This window comes from Ovis canadensis, chromosome 16 (assembly GCF_042477335.2).
Source record: "Ovis canadensis isolate MfBH-ARS-UI-01 breed Bighorn chromosome 16, ARS-UI_OviCan_v2, whole genome shotgun sequence".
NCBI lineage: Eukaryota > Metazoa > Chordata > Mammalia > Artiodactyla > Bovidae > Ovis > Ovis canadensis.
The window spans coordinates 78,621,703-78,645,555 of NC_091260.1; the positions used below are offsets into that span (position 1 = coordinate 78,621,703).

The 23,853-nt window shown below is 45.2% G+C and overlaps 2 protein-coding genes across 9 annotated transcripts in view; one reads left to right on the forward strand and one right to left on the reverse strand.

The window, feature by feature from the left end:
* Nucleotides 1-10,230, reverse strand: part of MTRR (5-methyltetrahydrofolate-homocysteine methyltransferase reductase) — a 33,121-nt gene extending 22,891 nt beyond the window's left edge. Inside the window, exons 1-5 of one of the 4 annotated variants that reach the window (XM_069556360.1) lie at nucleotides 10,158-10,230; nucleotides 7,889-8,053; nucleotides 5,764-5,917; nucleotides 3,092-3,209; nucleotides 292-670 (exon numbers count right to left, since the gene is read on the reverse strand). In XM_069556360.1, the coding sequence (XP_069412461.1) occupies nucleotides 292-670; nucleotides 3,092-3,209; nucleotides 5,764-5,917; nucleotides 7,889-8,017 (780 nt within the window). In that variant the 5' untranslated portion in view covers nucleotides 8,018-8,053; nucleotides 10,158-10,230. Of the gene's footprint in view, nucleotides 1-291; nucleotides 671-3,091; nucleotides 3,210-5,763; nucleotides 5,918-7,888; nucleotides 8,054-10,059; nucleotides 10,083-10,157 lie in introns of those variants that run through there. The other 3 variants (XM_069556361.1, XM_069556363.1, XM_069556362.1) reach the window with 3 other exon arrangements.
* Nucleotides 10,231-10,309: 79 nt separating this feature from the next.
* FASTKD3 (FAST kinase domains 3) lies at nucleotides 10,310-21,845 on the forward strand. 5 transcript variants are annotated; one of them, XM_069556367.1, is made up of 8 exons: nucleotides 10,335-10,423; nucleotides 10,766-10,964; nucleotides 12,790-14,273; nucleotides 15,619-15,704; nucleotides 17,802-17,976; nucleotides 19,234-19,303; nucleotides 19,635-19,749; nucleotides 20,854-21,845. In XM_069556367.1, exons 3-8 carry the CDS (start codon nucleotides 12,836-12,838, stop codon nucleotides 20,950-20,952), a joined length of 1,983 nt encoding a protein of 660 aa, XP_069412468.1. In that variant the 5' UTR covers nucleotides 10,335-10,423; nucleotides 10,766-10,964; nucleotides 12,790-12,835; the 3' UTR covers nucleotides 20,953-21,845. The 5 variants fall into 5 exon arrangements, 4 of the variants coding, with proteins under 4 accessions (XP_069412465.1, XP_069412466.1, XP_069412468.1 ...); XM_069556366.1 differs by having other exon boundaries at nucleotides 10,345-10,423; nucleotides 10,787-10,964; XR_011249676.1 differs by lacking the exon at nucleotides 10,766-10,964 and having other exon boundaries at nucleotides 10,310-10,548; nucleotides 19,120-19,303.
* Nucleotides 21,846-23,853: the final 2,008 nt, after the last annotated feature.

Below are 23,853 nucleotides of genomic sequence, written 5' to 3' on the forward strand. Positions count from 1 at the left end.
AGACGTTACTTCTCCAAAGGAATGGAGAAACTGAGCTCATACCCATTTACTTCCTCAAAGAGAAGCCAGGTAATAACACAAGCGCATCTTTGACGCCTGGAGGTAACGGCCTCTTTGGGAGCTACTCAACTCCACCTCTGCAGTGCAGAAGCAGCCTTGGATGGGCATGGCTCTGTTCCAATAAAACTCTATTTACACAAGAGCTGGTAGACCACCGTCACCCAACACGCCATAGTTTGTTGGCCTCCACCATAACATAATTTAAAAAATACCACCAACATCACTGCTTACCTGGCCAAGGGCCTCCTCCAGATGCACCTCTAAATATTCCGGTGGTAAAGAGGGAATATTCAGAGAGGCTTGTGAAAGTGGGGGTACTGAACGGGTAAGCGAGGCCTCAAAGTCTGCAATCAGAGTACTTGATTGACCACTGTTCACTGCATTTTGTTCCAAAACTTCAGCAGCCTTTCCTCCAGAATCATCTAATCTCAGAAGTCCAACTTGTGATTCCACGTGTAATAATTCCGGCGTCATGGGGTCTGTCCTCCGGGAGGCATGAGATGCCATTGTGAGAGTTTCACTCATGTCCCCTCTTCCTCTGTTCAACAGAAAATGCTTCTCGAGGGCGGCCCAGAGTCCATTAATCCATGGCTCAACCACAAGTTCTAAACTGAGTTGTAGAAAAAAAAGAAAAAAGAAACAAACACTTTAAGTTCTTCATTTAAACACATAACAATGGGATAAAGGGAGAATCTGTCCACTTGACAGAATGCTGTGCAACGGTCAGAAACATTCACTATGAAGGCTATCTAGAATACAATAGTAATCAATAAGTAATCAAAAATACTTATGATTTAGCTAAAGAGCAAAATATTACTATGTTAATTAGCACTGAGCTATAAAAATGTACGAACAAGCACAAAAGTCAGAGAACAAAAATGTAGATGATTTAGTAAAAGGTAATAACAGGAGTAAGATTCCACTTAACTTCCTAAAATAGAGTTGATATTATAAGAAGATGTGGTTTTAAACAGGCATGCTAAATTCTGATGAGGCTAACGGAACATACTCAAAATCCAAGTCTACTCTAATAAATGATAATTATCAAATGCACCACCTTTTTTTGCCTAGTCAATTTGCTGATCTTTGTTTCCTACAGACTAAGATATCGCCAAGAAACCACTCCAGATTAATGCTCTTTGACTAACAGCTCAACCCTTCAATCATCCTTTAGGAGAGCTGAATTAACCGTAAGTACACTGTAAAATATGCTCATCTACTGACTACTGGCTGGAGAAGGAAATGGCAACCCACTCCAGTATACTTGCCAGGAAAATCCCACGGACAGAGGAGCCTGGCAGACTACAGTCCTTGGGGTTGCAAAAGATCAATAAAGTTCCAATTCATACAGCTAAGTGACAAGAGGAGACACATTTTAGACCTCTGTCTTACCGAGACTTTGGCTATAATTTCATTGTATTCATTTACTGCTCACGTGGCACATAGTTCAGAGTTTGGTGACACAGTACATCCATCCCTCAGGAACATTTGGAAAAGCAAGCGTATAAAATTAATGCCTCAATGACAGCTACATTTAAAACACCATTCTCACAACTCAGAAATACTAGTATGGTAATACTCTTACAAGAAAGCTCATGCCCACTGAGTATGCACTATATGGTGGGCGTTGTTCTAAAACAACAAGTTTTATTCATTCATTTAATGCTTCAAAGAATCTTAAACAATATATACTGTTATTATCCATTTCACAAGGAGGGGACACCAAGACACAAAAAGTTTAAGTAATTTGACCCGTGCTTCATCATCATTAAGTGAGGAAAACCAAGGATCTGAATGCAGGTATTTTAACTCCAGTCTACATTCTTAACCCCTTCAGTGTGGTGGTACAGTAAGCCAAGATGTCTCCTTGAAAATATTCTAATTTTAGAAAAGTACTTAGGTTGCAAATTTTAGAGATGCAGACTGCTAAAATACACATTGAAGAATTTTAATGGTCAGTGCAATAAATAAACAGTGAAGTCAAAAGCCTCTGAAGTAAAATATGAGTTCAGCAATAGGAATAATGGATTTATAAGCATTTAGCATTTAAACAGCTCACACAGGACAATAAACATTTAATCCCAACAAGATTTTTCGTGGGGAAAAGAGCCCAACACAGCCAGACAAATTGAGAGGCAACAGGCAAGGCAAGGTGGTGGAGCTGTCACCATAAGGGACATGTGCCCTGGGGCAATGGGAAAAAACTCGCAGCATCACAGCTGCAGAAAATGACGGACGTATGGACTCACAAAGGTGAGTTGCGGGCAAACACAAGTGTCTCCAACATGCCCGTGCAAGGTGGTATATGCAGAAAAGCACAGCTTTTGCTGAACCTGTCATGTTGCATAAGCCCAGATCCAGTGCGTGAGATTTACGTAATACACAGAGCCAGCAGGAAAAAAAGATCAAGTGCATGCATGTGCTGTCATGACAGAGCAAGGACAATCCAATAAGGTCTTTGAGTTCACACGTTAAGAGGATTTGTAAGGTGGCACATAGGGTGAAATACTGAACTGTAAAAACAAGAATAAATTAATGAAACAGAAATTATATTCCTGGTTGGCAGGGTGGTAAATGACCCTGAAGACAGGGAAAGAGAGTGCCAAGGAGCCAGGGTGCCGGGAAGGCCTGTGGCCCGCCTTCTCCAAGTGTAACGCACGGGCCGGGTGCCCCCCACAGGGAGGTCCAGAGTCCAGTCACTACCCTGCAGGCACACGCTCTCCAAGTTCCTAAAGGAAACAATGACTTTTGCAAACAGCTGCACACTTCCAAGCCTGAGGTAACTGTTCTGGGCTACCTTCCTAGTGTCTTCCATTAGCAGACACTGAGATGGATGAGGCACTTAAAAAAAAAAAAAAATACGGCAAAACAGATAAATCAAGCTCTGGAGGATTTTCCTTGGTCCCAAAACTAAAATAGGGCTTTCAGGACTGAAGTTAATGCTAGTTCAAAAGTGAACCCCTTTTGTAAACTGACCTACATCATGTACAAACATGGTATACTGGAAATGACAGAGGTACATTGCTCTTACCCTACACAGTCATCCGCGTGGCCAGTGTCGTAGAAACGCTGGGCTCCAAGCTCCTGAAGGCGTTTATCAATTACCTTCCCCCCGTTACAGAAGTACGTGTATTCTGAATCACCCAGACCTGGAGTCCAAATGGGTTATTAGCATGCAGTAAGGTTTAAATTTAACAATTTACAGAAGAAACACAACATTCAGAAGAACACTATTCAAAGCTCTTCTTGATGGAACAGGAAGTAATGTGTAGCTTCATATGTTCTTATTTTTTCCTTGAGGAATGCTAACTATGCAAACAGAAACAAAACAAGTACTTTGGACCACTGCAAACAGAAATGTATCTCACATTTTTGTTTCCATGAATCTGTGTAAAAATATGGTAATCTGCATATAAGGGTTAGCATGCTAAATGAGAGGGTAACAGGCAGGAAGGCCAGGGGTCTCCAAAGGGAGGAAATAGGCTGCAAGTGTCAGATACTTTTTCTCTCTCTCCCTCTAGCAGCAGGAGAAAACATACCAGTGTTAAATGTTTTCCCCTTCTCTATACAAATTTAAAAAGAGGTTTCTCTTAAAATTCTGTGTTGCCATGAGGACACCTGGCTCCACCAGAACTTAACTTTTCTCAAACCTTGAGCTAACCAATGCGTTTTTCTTGTGGAAATATTTGTCTTAAGCTATGTTAATGAACTATGTATTTACCTTAGACCCTTGTCTTTCCTCTTAGGACTTAGAATGACAAGGGCTCAACACACCTATATGTTCTACTCATACATTGTTCCCCTAATCTATAACTGTTAATGAAAGTATATATTTTCTTGGAAACCTTTCTTCAAGATTCATGTCAATCGTTTTATGGCCCGGGATGACTCACCTGGTGCCAACGTTATCTCAAAATGCATGTTGTGGGTGAGGGGCTCATTCTCTGAGTTTTGGGACATCTCCTTTCTCTAATTAGCAGCCTGTTGACAGGTATACAATATACTGCTAAAGGCTAGCAGGGGGGAGGGGGGGAGGGAACTCTTTCTGTTCCCTTCTGATGTCCATGTCAGAAGCCTTCTCTATCTGTTTAATACTTTAATAAAACTTTATTACATAAAAGCTCTGAGCAATCAAGCCTCGTCACTGGCCTGGGACTGAATTCTTCTCTGGAGGCCAAGAATCCCGGCATCTTTCATGGTTTAGCAACAACCTTTGCTAAAGAGCAAACAACCTTTGCTCCTTTCATAAGAACATGCAACATCTGTATTTTCAGGCTTTTCTGATCCCACTGCAGGGTCTGCAAACTACAGCCTGCGGGCAATTACCATCCATTGTCTCTGCAAATAAAGTTTTATTGGAACACAGCCAGGTCCAACTGTTCATACCTTGTTAAGGCAGCTTTCAAGCTCCAACAGCAGAGATAAATAGTTGTTAGATAGACCAGTGACTTATGAAGCCTAAAGTATTTACTATCTGGTCCTTTATAGAGTTTACTGACTCCTAATTTAGAACAAGAGCTACATCCAAAACACAAACGACCATTTATTTGCTGTTGCTGTGTTGGTATATTAAGAATTGCTTCTGTGTTTCCTCTTAAGAAATAGACTAACACTTTCACACTTAGTTGAAAATTTTAAATTAAGAGCTTAAATTTTGTACTTGTTTGTCTCCCTGGATTTTTCCTACAAGAACAAGGTGAGCAGTCCATCGGTGGGCCCATACACGGGCCTAAGATTGACTAAAATGGCCAGACAGGCTTCAGTCTTTCCTTTTAAATAATTCTGAGGAATTTTTAAAGCAATATGTACATGTTCACTCTTCTAAATAAATAAATTGGAAAAACTGAATTAAAAAGCTATACACATTCTAAAATCCTCTCTTGAATACACTATACACGACAGATCTCAGCCAGGCTCATCATCTCCATCCCTATCCAGTTGCTTATCATCGCAGATTCCATCCTTTCTAGATACCCTCCCCAAAACTCCTCGCAAAGGAGAACAGAGAGTGCGAGCCAGGCAAATGGACCCTGAATTCCATCTCTGGTGCAACTATCTCACTGAGCTGGTCCTTCTGAGCCTTTAATATTTTAAAGCTGTTCTTCACAGAGCCCTACACTAGGCCAGTGCTTCTTAAGTTGGGGTACATAGTAGTCACCTGAGAGCTTTAAAAAACACTGGTCCCAGGACCCTACTTCAGAATGATTAAGTCGGAATCACAGCGCGGTGGGGGCGCCACTCAAAGCCACGACATTGGGAGGAAAACTCCCAGCAGATGCTAGTGTGCGGCCAGGCTGGAGAACCAGTATCCCAGGGGAACGGCCGTCTGCTAAGGAAGCTGTCACATGAGAACTTTGAGGAAAAAAAACACAAAAACACACAGCATTCCGGGTTGCTCCTTGGGTTTTAGCAGATTTGGGGTGGGGCCCAACCACTAACATTTCGGAAGTATTTCCCAGTTGAATCTGGTATGCGCCCGAGGTTAAGATGCTATTTGTGGGCTTCCAGAGGAGCTGCTGGGGGGTCATAGCTAGGAAACAACACCTTGCTTACCCTCAAATATTATACACACATAAAACTTATCAAAACTCGAGAAGGACAAAATCTATACAATGGTGCACCATGGCTTTGAAAAACACATCCAGATACTAGCGCTACAGCCAGCAGTAACATTCCAGTAACTACACAAAACACAGTCCACACCTAGTAATCCGTACCGCAGGTGAGCCAGGAAGTCAGGCGGCAGCGTCTTGTCCTGTATGGCTTTAACAAACTTGCGGGCTGTGTCAGGCGGGTCTCCGTTGCCCGTGGTAGAAACCACCATCACAAGAGGGGCTGTTTCAGTGTTCAGATCATACTATAAAACAAGGGTGTCATGTCAGAGATCTACTGCTATGCAGACAACATACCAGCAAAACAATCAGCTTCATTTTCCGTCCCAGCGTCTGTGTCACATAATGGCAGAGAGGCACACGGAGCATTTTAAACGGCAAAGTGAAAGTGTTACTCCTCAGAGATCAGGAAACCTAGCTGTCAGGAAGGGCCTGACCGCCTCAGGGTTCCAGAGAGCCAAGAAAAGGGAATACTGGGATCACTGGTGTTTCCAAGCCTTAAAATTCACGTTTCCTTATTCTAATTCTCAGCTAAATTTCAAGTCCTCCCAATTAAGCACTTCACTCTCTCTGTTCACAATCATGAGCTCTACTATCACTCAGCTCCGAGGCATTCACTTCACTTCTCATGCTGACGGTAACAGGTGAAGATTTGAGCTAACATCTTACCAGGCGACTCAACGCTTCTAGAACACAACTCTGCAGTTTACAGTGAGTGACTTTACCTTGAAAAAGATGACTGATTGAGGAGGACAGAGAGCTATTAGGTTAAAGTTGGATGAGGAACAACTGGAGAAACCATTCAGCTGAGGAGAGCAAACAACACGACTACCGTGGTATCAAAAACAACTCACTACTGACTTAACTTTTCAAAGAGCTGCTGGCCCCACTGGGGTCACTGGCGAGGGGGCCATGTTAGGGCTAGTTGCCTGATGCTGCTGACTCTGTCTCTGGGGTTAGTAACAGATTTGGACGGAGCTCCATCCTGTGGCACCACGACTCACTCTGAACGTGCTGCAGGATCACAGAGCCCATGCCTGGCAGTGCCCCAGGACCCTCCCAGCTGGATGACTGGCTCCCCACCAGGAGCCTCCTGCCTAGGTGAGTGGCTCCGTCGGGACGTCGGCGGAGTAGAACTAGTGGCATCAAGGAACTCGGTGGTTTCCCCTCTAGGAGCTGAGCTTATAATTCACCTCTGTGGCTGACAGGCTAGTCTTTCCGACCAGACACGTGGGAAGGAACAGAGGAGGCTGTGAACTGGAGCGAGAGTGCATGGCTGGGTGCTTTTTCAAGTACTGAGCTGAATTCGAGGACTTAGTGGCTGGCACATCACCACGGGCGTTAGAAGAGCCCTGCTCGTGGCTCAAGCCTGAGTGAGTGTTAGTCGTTTAGTGGTGTCCGACTCTCTGCAACCCCACGGACTGTAGCCCGCCAGGCTCCTCTGTCCGTGGGATTCTCCAGACAAGAATACTGAAGTGGGCTGCCATGCCCTAAGGCCTGAAATGCATGAGACTATAACCTGAAGGCCTCAGACTAGGTATTCTAAGCACAGATCTGTTAAGATCTCATGCAAACAACTCAGTGAACACTGAGCAAACTCTGGGAGGTAGTGGAGGACAGGGAGCCCTGGCATGCTGCAGTCCACGGGGTCACCAACAGAGCGACAGGACATAGCTCCTGAACAACAATAACAACAATCCTAAGGTGGGAACTTCTGCAGAGACTGAATACAGAAACTCAGGCAGTCCCCGAGGCTCCTGCAGATCCTACACCTTCGCTCTAATTTCTGTCTTCACAAAAGACTTCAGTGGTTCTTCACTCAGATGAACTCTGGCACAAATGACAAGGCCATTATTTCAGGGAAGTTTGTACAGGGCACCAGGATTCATGAGGTGGAAAGCTCACATGTTCCTGTGAACAGACACACCTCATTTGTTCCCAGGCACCTAGTGAGAAAAACAAGGCAAATATACTAGTTCCATTTATAGTTGAAAGTGGTTAGTCATCCTAGTTTTTAAGACCATGTAGTTTAACACATACACAGAGAAAAAAAAATTGGCAGAAGTCTTACAACATAGTTGATAAAATGAATTTCTAAGTGTTTAAAAAAACAAAAAAAGGATCATGGTGACATTTAGGGTCCCACTTCATTTTTTAACATCAATTCCCAACTAAGATACTTCAAAGCACGAAACACAGTAAAAACCATGACTTACCTTATCCGACTCACTAATACAGTGGAGATCTGCGGAAAAACCATACGTAACTGCTTTTTCACTTATCTCTTCGGCTATGGCCTTTGCTTGTCCTCGTTGTGTAGCATAGAGTAACAAAAACCTCCTCATCACCTCAAGGCATATGCTATAGCTGTAATAGTTACACTGTAAGACGGAAAGGGAAAAAGGGATTTCTCTTTTAATGGAGCAGTAACAACCTGCATGTATTAATTTTCTTAATTAAAAATGGACTGCAACAATATTCAGGGATAACATAAAACAGACTTACTAAGTTTTTTAGCATTAATTCTTAAGGTCTAAGAAAGAGACTATTTATTAAATCAAGGCAAATCCAAGGAAAGCTCTAATGCCACAGCTCAGAGATCAGATTCTGGGGCCAGACTACCAGGGCTTGAATCCAGCCAGGAGTGACCATTCATAGGAGGGGAACTTCAGGCTGGACTCAGGCCTACTGACCAGTCTCTTGGTTTTGTACCTTTAGAGGGGAGATAATGACGGTACCTACCTGACAAAGACAGCAGTGTCCAATAAATTTCAGATACCTTTGCTCTTTTAAAAAAAGGTAAAATTAAAAATTCACTAAAATGGCAAAAATTTGATTGATTCCTACTTGATCCCAATGCTAAATAAATCACAGTACTCTAGTTAATACCTTTCTTATTTAATTCAATTTCATATACGTCTGCATGCATGTGTAGACATACATACCTATAAACAGAGAAAAACACTTCTAATCCACTCACATCTTTTACTAGTTTTATGTTTTTTCCTGAACAGACACCCGGGAGTAAAATAAAGGGCTCACAGATTTTTCACCACACCTCAAGTGTCTAAACTTGAGATACTCAATATGTAAGGATTTAGGCTTCCCAGGTAGAACTAGTGGTAAAGAACCCGCTTGCCAACACAGGAGATACAAGAGACACCTGGTTAGATTGCTGGGTTGGGAAGATCCTCTGGAGGGCATGGCAGCCCACTCCAGTATTCTTGCCTGGAGAATCCCATGGACAGAGGAGCCTGGCAGGCTACAGTCTACCGGGTGGCAAGAGTCGACACGACTTACCAACTAAACTACTACTACTAGGCTCCTCTGCCCATGAGATTCTGAGTGGGTTGCCATGCCTGGTGGGCTACAATCCACGGGGTCACAAAGAGTAGGACACGACTGAAGCAACTTAAGCACGCCTGGCAAACTGAAATTCAAACCCCACACTTGGCTTTTGGGGAAGGAACTGCAGATACTTTTTTGCTCATCTGGCTAATTAGATCTGAGGACAACTTAAAGCCACGAAGGAATTAAACGGTAAAAGCACAGTATTAATAAGCAGGATGCTAAAAAGCAGGGAACAACCTGCGGAACAGAACAGGGCTGGATACAGCGGGTACGCAAGAGGTTAACTCTGGATTTAAAAAAAAAAACAAAACAGAAAGCTTCCCGCATAGCTCAGTCGGTAAAGCATCGAGACCTGGGTTCAACTGCTGGGTCGCGAAGATCCCCTGGAGACGTGGAGTGGCAACCCACTCCAGTATTCTTGCCTGGAGAATCTCATGGGCAGAGAAGCCTGGCGGGCCACAGTTCATGGGATCGCAAAAGCCGGACACTACTGAGCGCTCTTTCTCCTTTCTTTCTAACTCTAGATAAACGGGCAAGGGAACGACGTGGAGATACTACACACCGAGCTGATCCAGAAGCACGACAGCGCAGCGATGGAAAGGGCCTCGACCACTATCCAAGCCAAGGACCTGGGGCACTTCGCAGGAGCCACATGCACCGTCCGAGATGCTCGCTGCGTGAGACCCTTGGCCCCTCAACCACCTTGCGGAGCAGGCACGTTTGTCAGGGGGTGGGGTCCCCAGGAGCCGTAGGACAAGGTCGGGGCGGAGAACCAGCGCGCGCAGCTGGACCCGGCGTCCGGACCGGTCCGCGCCCCCCGCATGCCGGCCTCCCGCGTCCCTCCTCCTAACCCGATGCCCCAACGCGCCTTTCGACCCTCGTTTAGAAGCAGTGTTCGGAACCACAGACCCCGACGGAGGAAGGGCCCGCAAGGACCTGCGGGACCGGTTCCGCCTTTCTGCACGCCCCGCGGCGCCTCCGGGAGGCGACGGTGAGGGCGCAGGGCCGAGTCCCCGGCGCAGGCCGGAATCCTGACCTCCTCCCCGCGCGCGTCCAGCCTGGTCTGGCAGGAGGGACGTGGAGGCCGCCAGCGGTCACCCAGATCTGGTAGCGGCGGCTGCGGGGCACGCTCACCTGAAGGAATCCCTCCCGGCTGCTGAGGGAAAAGCTCAGGGACAGGAGCCCCGGCTCCCGCGCCTGCGCGCTCCGCCTCGAGCCTGGGACCAATAAAGAGGCTCGGGAAAAGGCGCTCAGGCCAATCACCGCGCGCTGGACGTGGGGTGCCCGCCCCTTCCTGGTGCATGTGCCGGAGGCCCCCTCTGGTGAAGGGCGAGCGTACGGAGGCCGGCGGGGCTGCGGAGCCGCGTGGGTTGCTGGAATCCCGGCGCGAGCGGAGTCCGGTAGGGATCCAGACGGGCTGTGGGCTTGGCTGTCCCTGCCCGGCGTGCGTGGCCCACGGCTTCGCTGAGGCTCTCGCTCCCCGGCTCGCCGCCCCGCTCTTCGGAAGCGGTTCCCGCCCTTCCCGGTGCGTGAGCGTAGGATTCCGCGGCGCCCGTTTTGGGGGCGCCCGGCCCGTCAGGTCCTTTCCCTCCAGAGAGGACGCGGCTCCCCCTTCGGGGCGCCCCGTCCCCCGCTGTCCCGCACCCTCGTGTTCCCGGGTCTCGCACAGCGGGGCCGGCCCACCTTTCCCCTTCGTTGATAAGCGTTTTAATTTTTTTTTTTTCCCCCCTCCATCTGCAAAGCTAGACCTTCTTGTTCCTCAGTCCTAGCCAGATCCTTCTCGGGAAACCGACCCCTCGGAGACCTTGAAGCTGCTCTTTTCACCCTTGCCGTGTGAATTAATGGTCACTTCAGTTGTGTGTTTTGAAAACGTTGGACCAAGTGCAGTTCTTTCCGTCAACCAACACATAGGAGGCGTGCGAAGGAACCAGACTACCCGAGGTGAAGTCTGGCTCAGCCGCTTACTAGCTGTGTGAACTGGACAACGTGAGATCTCTGTGCTTCGGTTTCCTCGTTTCTAAGATGACGTTAAAGTACTTAATTCATTGTGTTGTTGGGAGAATTAAATATAACATTGCCTGGCAAATGATAGCGATGATTATGAGGTCCAGCCTCTATTCTGTAACCTCTTGGAAAATCTCCACACCTTCCCCAAAATAGAATAATCCTCCCACTCATTAGCGTATGAAATTACCCAGCCTATAAAAACTAACCACACATAATTTCGCAGCCACGTTCACCCTCTGCAATGACCCACACTCTGTCTCTGTCTGTGGAGTGTGCTTCTGTCTGTATCTGAGTAAACCCACTTTTTACCTATCACTTTGTCTCACTGAATTCATCAGGAACTTGAGCTTCATTAGGTCCTGAAACCAGGTACTGTGGATTTTGGCTGGGTTTGAGTCCCAGCCACGTGGGTTCAAGTCCCATTCAGGATTTTGGCTGGGTTCCAGTCCCAGCCATGTGGGTTGAAATCCCAAGCAGGGTTTTGGCTGGGTTCGAGTCCCAATTTGAGGTAAACAGTTTCAATTCTAAGCTCTAGGGTGCAGAGTCACTATTCTTCTAGTACTTGGGCCTTTTTGCTGTTGTTTGTTTTCATTGGAGTATAGTTGTTGCTTTACAACTATATTGTATTAGTTTACAACTATATGTTGTGTTCGTTTCTGCTATACAAGAAAGTGAATCAGACGTGGGTATGCATACATCCCCTCTTCTTTGGATTTCCTTCCCATTTAGGTCACCACAGAGCCCTGAGTTCCCTGTGCTGTACAGGAGGTTCTCATTTGTTGTTTTCAGTCACTCAGTCTTGTCAGACACTTTGTGACTCCACGGATTGCAGCAGGTTTCCCCTTCCTTCACCTTCTCCTGGAGTTCACTCAAACTCACGTCCACTGAGTCGGTGATGCCATCCAACCATCTCATCCTCTGTCATCCCCTTCTCCTTTTACCTTCAGTCTTTCCCAGCATCAGGTTCTTTTCCAGTGAGTTGGCTTTTTGCATCAGGTGGCCTAAGGATTGGCATTTCAGCTTCAGCATCAGTCTTTCCAATGAATATTCAGGGTTGAGTTCCTTGAGAATTGACTGGTTTGATCTCCTTGCTGTCCAAGGGAATCTCAAAGAGTCTTCTCCAGCACCACAGTTCAAAAGCATCAATTCTTTGGCACTCAGCCTTCCTTATGGTCCAACTCTCACATCCACACATGACTGCTGGAAAAACCATAGCTTTGACTATACAGATCTTTGTCAGCAAAGTAATGTCTCTGCTTTTTAATACACTGTCTAGGTTTGTCATAGCTTTTCTTCAAGGAGCAAGCGTCTTTGAATTTCAGGGCTGCAGTCCCTGTCTTCAGTTATCTATTGTATATGTAGTATCAGTAGTGTTTATACGTCAACCCCAATCTCCCCGTCTATCCCGCCTCTTCTCCCTCCTTGTTCCCTATGTCTGTGTCTCTGTTCCTGCTTTGCAAATAAGTTCATCTATACCATTTTTTAAATTCCTTATATATGCATTAATATAGGATATTTGTTTTTCTCTCTGGTTTACTTCACTCTGTATAACAGTCTTTAGTTCCATCCAAGTATCTGCAAATGGCACAATTTCGTTCTTTTTTTACATCTGAGTAACATGGTGCTAATGTTTGAGTGGAAAATGTTTAGTGGGAATGACCCCTTTTGGGTACTCATCCTTAGTTTCATAAGCATTGATGTTGAATGAACTGTGTTCTAATATATTTGACCACTTTTTTTTTTTTTTTTTTTTTTTTAGCCTTTTAACATAGTTGTAACTCAAGAGGAGCTGAGACTCTGATGGCATGGCTTTAGTTACCTTAAGGAGGAACCTCTATCACTTATCTGACTTTCGGATACACGGAGCTCTGGCTGCTCTGAAAACTCAGCATGTAAATCATGTTCACAAGACAGTCAAAGAGCATCTGTGTCAATGGTTCTGGTCGCTGCACCCTGGGCCCATCAGGGTCCGGTTCCATCATGCCCATTGTAAGAAGTTTCATTCAGAAAACGGAAATGACCTCCATCCAGTTGGGGAGCCAGGGTTCTCTCAAGTACACAGCTGGGACAGGTTTGAACACAGTGTTAAAAATGTGGACGAAGAGATGTTTTACAGGAAACTAAACAGCTTCACTTCATCAGGAGAAGTCTTACATTTTATAAGCACACTGGAGACTTTGCCTGATACTATGATGGCAGGAGCCTTATGTCGTATTTGTGAAGTGGAAAGAAAAGATGGTGATCAAAGGTTGCCAAAAGAAATACTGGAGAGTAGTGCCTTTCAAGCTTTGTGTGATCGATTTGGACGGAATCCCTCGGATCTGTCAAATGCGGGTTTGGTGACTGCTTTTCAAGCCTTGACTCTGTTGTGTGGGGATGCCCAGAGTCGCTTGCTGATGAACCTGGAGGCGGAATGCCAGCATCGTCTTGAAAGGGGCAGCCTGGATGTTCGCAGTCTTTGCATTCTGGGGGAAACTCTGATTAAACTGCACGGTCCAGGCTGTTTGACACTAGACCTGATCATATATCAGCTGCAAGGGGAAAGTTTGGAAGCATTTACCCCTGAGGATATCGTGACCCTTTACAGACTATTACAGGCAAGTCCTGAAAAAGCGGACCAACAGCAGAAGTTCTTAAATAAGATCAACCACTTTTCTCTATCACTCGTTTCCAGCCTGAGTCCTAAATTGATGAGCCAGATGCTCACTGCCCTAGTGGTCCTTGATCAGACTCAAGCCCTTCCCCTGGTTATCAAACTGAGTAAATACGTCGTGCAGCACATCGCTCGCTTCACTAGTGAAGAGCTCAGAAAAGTCTTAGAGGCGTTCATATACTTTGGGCACAGTGACAGATTCTTTACAGAAACCCTGGAGCAGCATGTCACTTCACTGTGTCTCACTCTGGATCCTGAGCTTGTCAGCAGAGTCATGGAGTACTGCAGCAGAAAGCTGATTCTTTCAGAACCCATCTTCAACGCAGTGGCAGAAACTTTTGTTTGTCAAGCAGAAAAATTTTCACCTAGTCAGACTGCCAAGTTAATCGAGCCATTTGGAAAACTCAACTATCTGCCACCAAATGCTTCTGCTTTATTTAGGAAGCTAGAAAACATGCTGTTAACCCACTTCAATCATTTTCCCCCAAAAACACTGCTGAAACTTCTCCATTCGTGTTCTCTTATTGAGAGGCATCCGGTCAATTTTATGGCCAAGATATTCAGCCCATATTTTCTTCAGCAGCTGCAAGGTGAGTTGGTTATGACTTCTGAGAGTAGAAAACTTATCGTTTGACCTTGATGTTTTCAAGTCACGTATATAGCTTTTCTTTTTTTGGGGGGGAAAGGAAATGGCAAGCCACTCCAGTATTCTTGCCTGAAAAATCCCACAGACAAAGGAGCCTGACGGGCTCCTCTTCAAAGAGTCGCAAAGACTTGAACACGACTGAGCAACTAAGCACACATACACAGCGTGTACCTTTTTTATTGAGCTTTATTTTTTTCTTCCACTATGATCTGAAGAAGAGATCTGAAGTTGCAGATGCTAACATAAACACAGGGTTAAAGACCAGTAGAACATTGCTTGGAGAGATAAAACATTTTGGGGTAAACAGACTCTGCTACCCTAGCTGAGAAACTGAATCTTCTTGTAGAGATCTGGTGATGACAGTGGTGGTATCATAACATGTTAGGAGCTTTGATGACAGCAGCTGTATCATTCTTTTTCCTTTATTAACTGGCCACATGTGGAACTTCCCTGACCAGGGATCAAACACATGCCCCCTGCAGTGGAAGCATTGGGTCTTACCCGCTTAACCACACCAGGGACGTCCTGTCCTTTTTTTGAGAGATGTTCATCTTAATTCAAGACCACCCAAATCTGTAAGAATCTAGATCTCCATAGGTAAACGGAATCCCCACTAATTCTAATTCTAACATGTATCTGTCACTTTTAATTATATTCTCCAATTAGGAGCTTGCATTCTTGAAAGCCAGAATGAGATTTCATTGAGATAACAGGCAGGAAGTCATAATTAATTCTAACAAGTTATTTCCCTAGTATCATTTAAAGGTGTCTTATTAGAGTGAATTAATTAATGTTGTTGTGGTTCAGTTGCTCAGTCATGTCCAACTCTTGGAGACTCCATGGAGTGCAGCACGCCAGGTTTCCCTGTCCGTCACCATCGCCTGAAATCTGCTCAAGCTTATGTCTGTTGAGTCTGTGATGCTATCCAACCATCTCATCCCCTGTCAACCCCTTCTCCCACCTTCAATCTTTCCCAGCATCAGGGTCTTTTCCAAAAAGAGTTGGCTCTTTGCCTCAGCTGGCCAAAGGATTGGAGCTTCACCTTCAGCATCAGTCCTTTCAATGAATGTTCAGGACTGATCTCCTTTAGGATGGACTGGCTGGATCTCCTTGCAGTCCAAGGGACTCTCAAGAGTCTTCTCCAACACCACAGTTCAAAAGCATCAGTTCTTCAGCGCTCAGTGCTTCTTTATGGTCACAATTAACGTTGTGCGTTCTGGCTATTCTTTTCTCTGATTGCACACAGCAAAATTCAAACTTAACTCTGACCAAGATGCTTTGTATTTCAGGTGAAGAGTCCTATTTGGACAGACTGAGCCTAGCACAACTGACCCAACTCTTCTTAACCTCAATTCTAGAATGCCCGTTCTACAAGGTAAAAGTTAAGTTTCTTCTCTTTTGAGCTGAGTAACCTCTTTAAAAAACAGAGTTTTCATTCACTTGGAGTCAGTTGCCACCAGGTAAACTTTTCTAATAATTCCACTCATCATGGATAGACTTACAGGCCTTTTCCAGTGCTTGTCTTGATCAGCCATGCTGTCATAAACATGCGTACATACCCTTTCATACTGGAGCCCTTTTGTTGTTTTAATCTAAAGACTAGATTCCTGACCATGGAGTGTTGCTGTTCAGTCGCTCAGTCATGTCCAACTCTTTGCGACCCCATGGACTGCACCCCAGGCTTCCCTGTCCTTCCCCATCTCCCAGAGCTTGCTCAAACTCCTGTCCATTGAGTCAGTGATGCCGTCCAACCACCTCATCCTCTGGATGGCTGGATTAATTTTTGGCAGACACTGACGGATTCATTTCCCCCTAATAGTTGTAGATGTCTCATTTCACCAGCAGTGAATGAAAGTGACTGTCTCCCCCCATTTCCGTCGCAGTATGTTCCTAATGCCTTTAATTTTGTCATTTGGCTCAATGAAATGTCATGTCACATGCTTCAGTTGCGTTTTGATGAGCAGTAATGAAGTTGAACATATTTTCACGTGTTTATTGGTCATTTACATTTGCTCTGAATTGCCTCGTTATGCCTTACTTCTTATTTCGTAGAGTTGTTTGTCTCTTTTGTTTTGTTTTTTGTCCTAGTGAAAGTGAAAATCCCTCAGTCGTGTCCAACTCTTTGCAGCCCCATGGACTATACAGTCCATGGAATTCTCCAGGCCAGAAACTGGAGTGGGTAGCCTTTCCCTTCAAGGGATCTTCCCAACCCAGGGATCAAACCCAGGCCTCCCACATTGCAGGCGGATTCTTTACCAGCTGAGCTATCAGGGAAGCCCTAGAACACGTTGTAAAAGACATTAATTATTATGTGTGTTGCATGTATGTTCCCCTGGTTTGTTTTAATTTTTTTTCGTTTTAATTTAATATTGTTTATGCCTTTTTGCTACACAGAAATGTTTGTTTTCTACAGTCAAATCAGTTCATTTTTTATGGCTGGTGGGTTTTCTGTGTTTATGAATATTTTATGACTCCTAAGGTAGTATAAATATTTTACTGAATTTTAAAAATACTATTTTCCTATTACGTTTAGATCTTTAATTTACCTGAAGTTAAGTATAGTCTGTAATGTGTGGCAGAACTCTAGCTTAGTTCTTTTCCAGATGGATAACCAATTACTAGCACCATTATTACATAGCTTTCCTTTTCTTACTAAACTGAAATGTCAGCTCTATCACATTTTCCACTATTAAAAACTCAGCTGGTGCTCAAGTCCCTTAAAGCAGTTCTAAGAGCTCTAGGGATGTTTCTTGAGCTGGCTTGCTTTCTTTCTCTTCCTTCCTTCCTTCCTTTTTTTCTTTTTGTGACCACTGACTACATTTAAAACACGTTTAAAAGGTATTTTGGATTATTGGTCTTGAACTATAACAGGAATATTTGGCATCGTCTCATTGGCAGCAACATGGATGGACCTAGAGAGTGCCACGCTGCGTGTAGTCAGAGAAGGAGAGGTGTCGCGTGACAGCCCTTATGTGTGGAATCCGAAAGAGACAGTATAAATGGGCTGACTGGCAAAGCAGAGACTCAGAGAATGAACTTATGGTTGCCAAGGGGAAGGTTAAGGGGAAGGGGTAGTTAGGGAGTTTGAGTTGGAGATGTACACACCACTGTCTTTAAAATGGATAACCAGCAAGGGGTAGGACAGGAAACTCTGCTCAATGTTCCATGGCAGCCTGGAGGGTGAGGGAGCTTGGGGGAGAATGGATACCTATATGTACATGGCTGAGTCTCTTACCTCTTCACCTGAAACTATCGACTATCATTGTTAAGTCAGCTATACCCCAGTTCAAAATAAAACGTTTTTCACAAAAAGAATATTTGGCATTGTCCTTTTGAGAAAGATATTTGTGCTAAGTCTTAAAGACACACATTGCCTATAAAGTAATCTTGGATCAGATTTTTATACAGCATTCATTTTATTCTCTGATTTTGTATCTGATTTTCTTTCTTACGTTTGCACATACATTTCTAGGGTCCAAAACTTCTTCCTAAGTTTCAAGTGAAATCCTTTCTTACTCCATGTTCTTCCCTGGAGACCCCCATGGATTTTCACCTTTATAAATCTGTGATGACTGGACTAATCGACCTGTTAGGAGCAAGACTGTATTTTGCTTCAAAAGTGTTGACACCTTATTGCTACACAATAGGTAAGTAGCAGGGAGTTGTGTTGTTATGCAGTCCTCTGATGGAACTTGTGGGCCTTACTAGCCACCACAGGTCTGGAAACAGAGTGGAGCTGGTCCTTCTGAAGGCAAATGGGAACAGGGGTGGGCAGTGGGGTTGAAGGACCAGGACGCTGTGGGTGGAGTCCTGCAGGTTAGCCTCATGCAGCAGAATGTCTTTGGGCATCCTTTGGGGGCATTCATTCAAGAGGAATAGTGACCCAAAGTAAACAAATGAAGTAGCTCAGACTAATACCCAGGACACAGTAAGTGCTCAGTAATTATCAGCTATTCTTATCCGCTCGGGGCTGCCCAGGCAGCTCAGAGGTAAAGAATCCTTCTGCCAATGCAGGAGACGTGAGTCCGATCCCTGAATTGGGAAGATCCCCTTGAGAAGGAAATGGCAACCCACTCCAGTATTCTTGCCTAGAAAATTCCACACAAGGACAGAGGAGCCTGGTGGGCTCCAGTCCCTGGGGTCACGAGGAGTCAGACACAACTGAGCATGTGAACACTTGTCCTCCAGGCTACTGCTCTCCAATACAGTAGCCACACATACTAGTTGCTGTTTAAATTTTAATCAGTTACAATTGTAAAAATTTACAGTTCAGGTCCCCAGATGCGCTAGCCACCCTTGACGTGCTCTGTATCTGGTACAAGTGTTTCTAGCATCGCTGAAAGTTTTGCTGGATGGCACTGCCTAGAGAGTCAGAGGCCTTCTGTTTTCACACTGTTGTGTCAAAGACAATCAGCTCAAAGAGGACAGTGTTCCTGGGCTTCCCACGGTCACGTCTCACTCCCCTCCTTCATGAGCTCCCTTTACAGGGAAGGACGGGGCGGCTGCTCGCCCAGGGCCCATGTGTCAGGGTTCTGGCTGTCTCACCGGCCCCTGGGGCGCTGGAGCTCAGGGACGCCAGGTGCCAGCTGTGTGGGATCGTCTTCACTGTTCCCACCCCCTGGTGCCAGGAGCGTGAAAGTGTGTGTGATTCCCGCCGTGCCCCAGGGACCCGGAGGCCCCCTCCTTGTTCAGGGGCAGGGGAGCCCTCACAGTTTACCCTGATGTGGTTGGGCAAAGCTCTGACTAAATTAAAGTTCTCACCATTGTCTGGTGTGGTTGTTACTTTGCAGCCTTCTGCCCAGTTGATAAACGCAGTGCGGAAGAAATCAAAACAACCAGAAGGGAAGGAAGCTAGTGTTTGTGAGGGTATCACACGAAGACTTTTTCCTTTCTTCTCTCACCAGATATTGAAATTAAATTAGACGAAGACGGATTTGTATTACCATTTACAATTGATGAAGATGTACATAAAAGGTAAAGAAAACCGTTGTGATCTAGATGTTACGAGACTTGTCCAGGTTAATCCACAAGGACTGTTTCTTAGGAAAGTGGAAAGGTAGACACAGTCTGGAGATAAACACTATGGCGTACCAGTTTTAGAAATTCCTTATCACTTTTTATGAACCTTAATGTTGATAAAGTTGAGTGCTTTTTTCATCAAATCATTGGATGACAGTCATGAGTCATTTGAACACAGTATGGGCACAAAAGCATAGCCAAATCCCAAATAAACCCTGGAAGCTAAAACTATATGAATATTTTGGATTGTTGTGAAAATGAAGTTTCTCTCTCTTCCGTTTTTTAGAGTGGCACTGTGCATTGATGGTCCAAAAAGGTTTTGTCTGAATAGCAACCACTTACTGGGGAAGGAGGCTACTAAACAGAGACACCTGCGCTTGCTCGGTTATCAAATTGTCCAGGTACGGTTTTGCCTTTTTCGTTTCCCCAAAAGCCATTTCTAGTTCAGATTTGCTTTTCCCAGGGTCCTAAGTGGTGTGGCAGCCCAGTGGACCAAGACTAATGTCTAGTTATACGTCAGCTTTGTTCATTACACTTGTCTCTTGATTTGTATTTTGAAACACGGTTTTTAAACTTGTTTTCCAAAAGTGAGGCATCCCTAAATTGTGTATAAGCTGTGCTTTACTTTGCTTTTAGAATTGCTAGATTATTAGAATGTCTATTTTAATTTCCCTTGATGTAGTGAATAAAATGGACACAATGGCCCATAAAGCCCGGGCCTTCACGACTTCTGGGTGTGAGGCCCTCGCTTGCCTTTGCACTGAGGGCCACTAACAGGCTCTTCCGTGAGGAGTCGCCGTGCGTGTCGGGGAGGTTTTTTGTCACCCAAGCTGTCTACCACCCTGCTCTCTTCTTTCCTGTGTAGTTACTTTTTTCCACTCCATCTTGTACGCACCCAGATTAATTTTTTAAAAACAAATCATTGCCAGTGTGCTCAGAAACCCTCCTTGTTTCCTTACCGCTTATGGGATAAAGTCAAACTCCTCTGCCTCTCAGCATTCCGGATGCTCCGTGGTCTGCCTGCGGCCAGAGCATCTGCCCCGAGCGCAGCAGTCTCCCTTCTGGCCTTTCCCCCTCGACCAGGCCACTCAGGTGGGGTCCACCTCTCGGAGTGTCCCAGTTCTCGTCCTTCATAACTCCCAGTGAGGTCAACCTCTCACCCTAATGTAAAGTGTCAGAAACTCCCTCTCAATACTAAAGCATGACTTTCATTTGTGTGTTCTGCTTATGTTTTGTATTTATTGCACATTTTAAGTTGGTACCTGATTTGTAGGCTCCCTGGGGACAAGGATCATGTTTAGCCTTGTGTAGTCCCCCCCGAAGCGCTGGCAGTGCCGCCGCAGGCTCTGGGCTCACAGGACGCGTGAGCTGGCTGTGATGTCCTCCTGCCAGGAGCTGATGTTCCACCATGGGGACGGGCATGACAGATGGATAGGGCACCCCCAACGCCAAGGTGATTTCAGATTATGAAGGATCATGATGGTTTTCTTTTCTTCTCTTCACAGATACCCTATTATGAGATTGAGATGCTAAAATCAAGACTGGAATTAGTGGACTATTTACAAGGAAAACTATTTTCTCAAAACTCAGGTGGTCATTGGTAATAAGAACGAATACTGACTTCTGAACTCACATAGTGAAAGAACTTGCGAACTAGCCATTTATTTATGGAATGATCTGGAAAGGGTCTCTCGTTTCCTTACACTGTGTATACACTTTCGCTGTGTCACTAAGGCGTGTCCAATTCTTTGCAACCCCATGGACTGCAGCACGCCAGGCTTCCCTGTCCATCACCAACTCCTGGAGTTTGCTCAAACTCATTGAGTCAGTGACGCCATCAAACCATCTCATCTTCTGCTGCCCCCTTCTCCTTCTGCCCTCAATCTTTCCCAGCATCAAGATCTTTTCCAGTGAGCCAGTTCTTCACATCAGGTGGCCAAAGTATTGCAGTTTCAGCATCAGTCCTCCCCGTGAATATTCAGAGTGGATTTACCTTGAGGATGGACTGGTTGGATCTCCTTGCAGTCCAAGGGACTCTCAAGAGCCTTCTCCAACACCACAATTCGAAAGCATCAATTCTTTGGTGCTCAGCTTTCTTTATAGTCCAACTGTCACATCCAGACATGACTACTGGAAAAACCACAGCTTTGACAGTATGGACCTTTGTCAGCAAGGTGATGTCTTTGCTTTGTAATACGCTGTCTAGGTTTGTCATAGTTTTCCTTCCAGGAAGCAAGCATCCTTTAATTTCGTGGCTGCTGTCAGCATCCACAGTGATTTTGGAGCCCAAGAAAATAGAGTCTGCCACTGTTTCCTTTTTTTCCCCTTCTGTTTGCCATGAAGTGATGAAACCTGATGCTGTGATCTTAGTTTTTTGAATGTTGAGTTTTAAGCACTTACCAGTAGCAAATTTAAAAGTAATCTTTAAACACTAGTATCATAGGTACTTTTATACATCAAACAGAGCTGACCAAGTACAATAAAGGAGTAAATGTCATTATTTGTTTTTAAGTCTTGAGTCTTGTGATGGTCATCTGCTAACTGAAAATATATTCTTGAGAGACTTTTGCTTGCTCTTCTAACATATGTAAGAAATTTTATCTCCTATTTTTATAGAGGAAGTAATAAATTGTAAAAAAAAAAAAAAGCAGCAAGGAAAAAAAGTTTGCATATGAACGTGTAGAATTATAGATTTACACAGACGAAGTCCTTTAGTTAATAAAATTTGTATTGGTATGGGAGCTTTCTTATTCATAAAGGTATAAAGGTGTGAAAAAGGCAACCTAAGCAGGGTTGGGGGGTGTTGGAGGGGGGAACCTCTAAATCGAGCCTGGCTTCAGACTGCCTAGCTCACTGTGTGTGCTCCAGTGTCCCATTATGGTGAATTAAAAGTTTCGGGGATGAGAAAGGTTCTGCACCTAATTAGAGTGTGTGCGTCGGCCAGGGGGTAGGGGGTAGGGATCTCCACACACCTCCAAGCTGTGCTCCAGCACCCACTGAAGGTCCTACAATTGAACTCCGTTCTGACAGTGTCTGCCTGGAGAGAGCTCCAGATCCCACAGGTGGAAGGCTTAGGCCCACAAGACTGTCCGCTCACCCCCACCCTTGTGACAGTTGCCACATGACCTGACCAACTGCCTATAGGTCAGAGACTTCAATATCCCCCCTCCTTCAGTTCAGTTCAGTTCTGTCACTCAGTTAATGTCCGACTTTTTGCAACCCCATGGACTGCAGCATGCTAGGTTCCACTGTCTTCCACTATCTCCTGGAGCTTGCTCAAACTCATGCCCATTGAGTTGGTGATGCCATCCAACCGTCTCCTCCTCTGTCATCCCCTTCTCCCACCTTGAATCTTTCCCAGCATCAGGCTCTCTTCCAATGAGTCAGCTCTTCGCATCAGGTGGCCAAAGTATTGGAATTTCAGCTTCAACATCAGTCTTTCCAATGAATATTCAGGACTGATCTCCTTTAGGATGGACTGGTTGGGTCCCCTTGGAGTCCAAAGGACTCTCAAGAGTCTTGAACACCACAGTTCAAAAGCGTCAATTCTTTGGCTCTCAGCCTTCTTTCTGGTCCAGCTCTCAACATCCATACATGACTACTGGAAAAACCATCGCTTTGACTAGATATCTGGACCTTTGTTGGCAAAGTAATGACGATGCCTTCCTTGGGTTCCATCAATTTGCTATAGCAGCTGACACAACTCAGGGAAATGTTTTACTGACCAGAATGTAGGTTGATTATAAAAGGATGTAACTCAGAAACAGCCAGAGGGAAGAGATGCTTGGGCAAGGAATGGGGAGGGTTGTGGAGTTACCCTGCCCTCTCCAGGCACCACTCTCCCCTAAGATCCACCTGTTCACCAACCTGAAAACTCTGAATCTGATCCTTGCAGGTTTTTATGGAAGCTTCAGTACAAAGAGTTTACAGTAGTTATATATGCTAGGAAAAAAAGCAGCATAGCCTAAAACCTTCATCCACCTTTTCCATTTACCTGAATTCCCATCCATTGGGACTTTTATTCCTTATTTTTCTAATCGAAATGAGACACTGGTTCTGCACTGTTAGTAGTAACACGCTCTGTTGAGCCTTTGTCTCACTGGGCTCTTCCTTACCCTCTTCATTCATTCATTCACTCACCAAACATTCAGTAAAGAGCCCTGATAATGCTGGGCTCTCACTGAACATCAGAGCTCCGGAGAGAAGCAGCAAAGAGCCCCAGCCTGGAGAAGCTCCGCGTGGGGAGAGACAAACGAGGAGGTGATTATAGTGATGAGCCCGCTGGCAGTCCTGAAGCAGGAGCAGGACTCTGGAAGGCAGATTTCAGGCCTGCCTGAGGGGAGAGAAGAGGCTTCTTGGAGCAATTTGTGAGCTGAATTCAGAGGACGGAGGCAGGTTTCTGATTGCCTTGCCCAGAGCACCCAGCACAAAGCAGACAGGGTCGCCACAGGAAACGGTAGTGAAAGTGAAAGTCGCTCAGTCCTGCCCAGCTCTTTACGACTCCA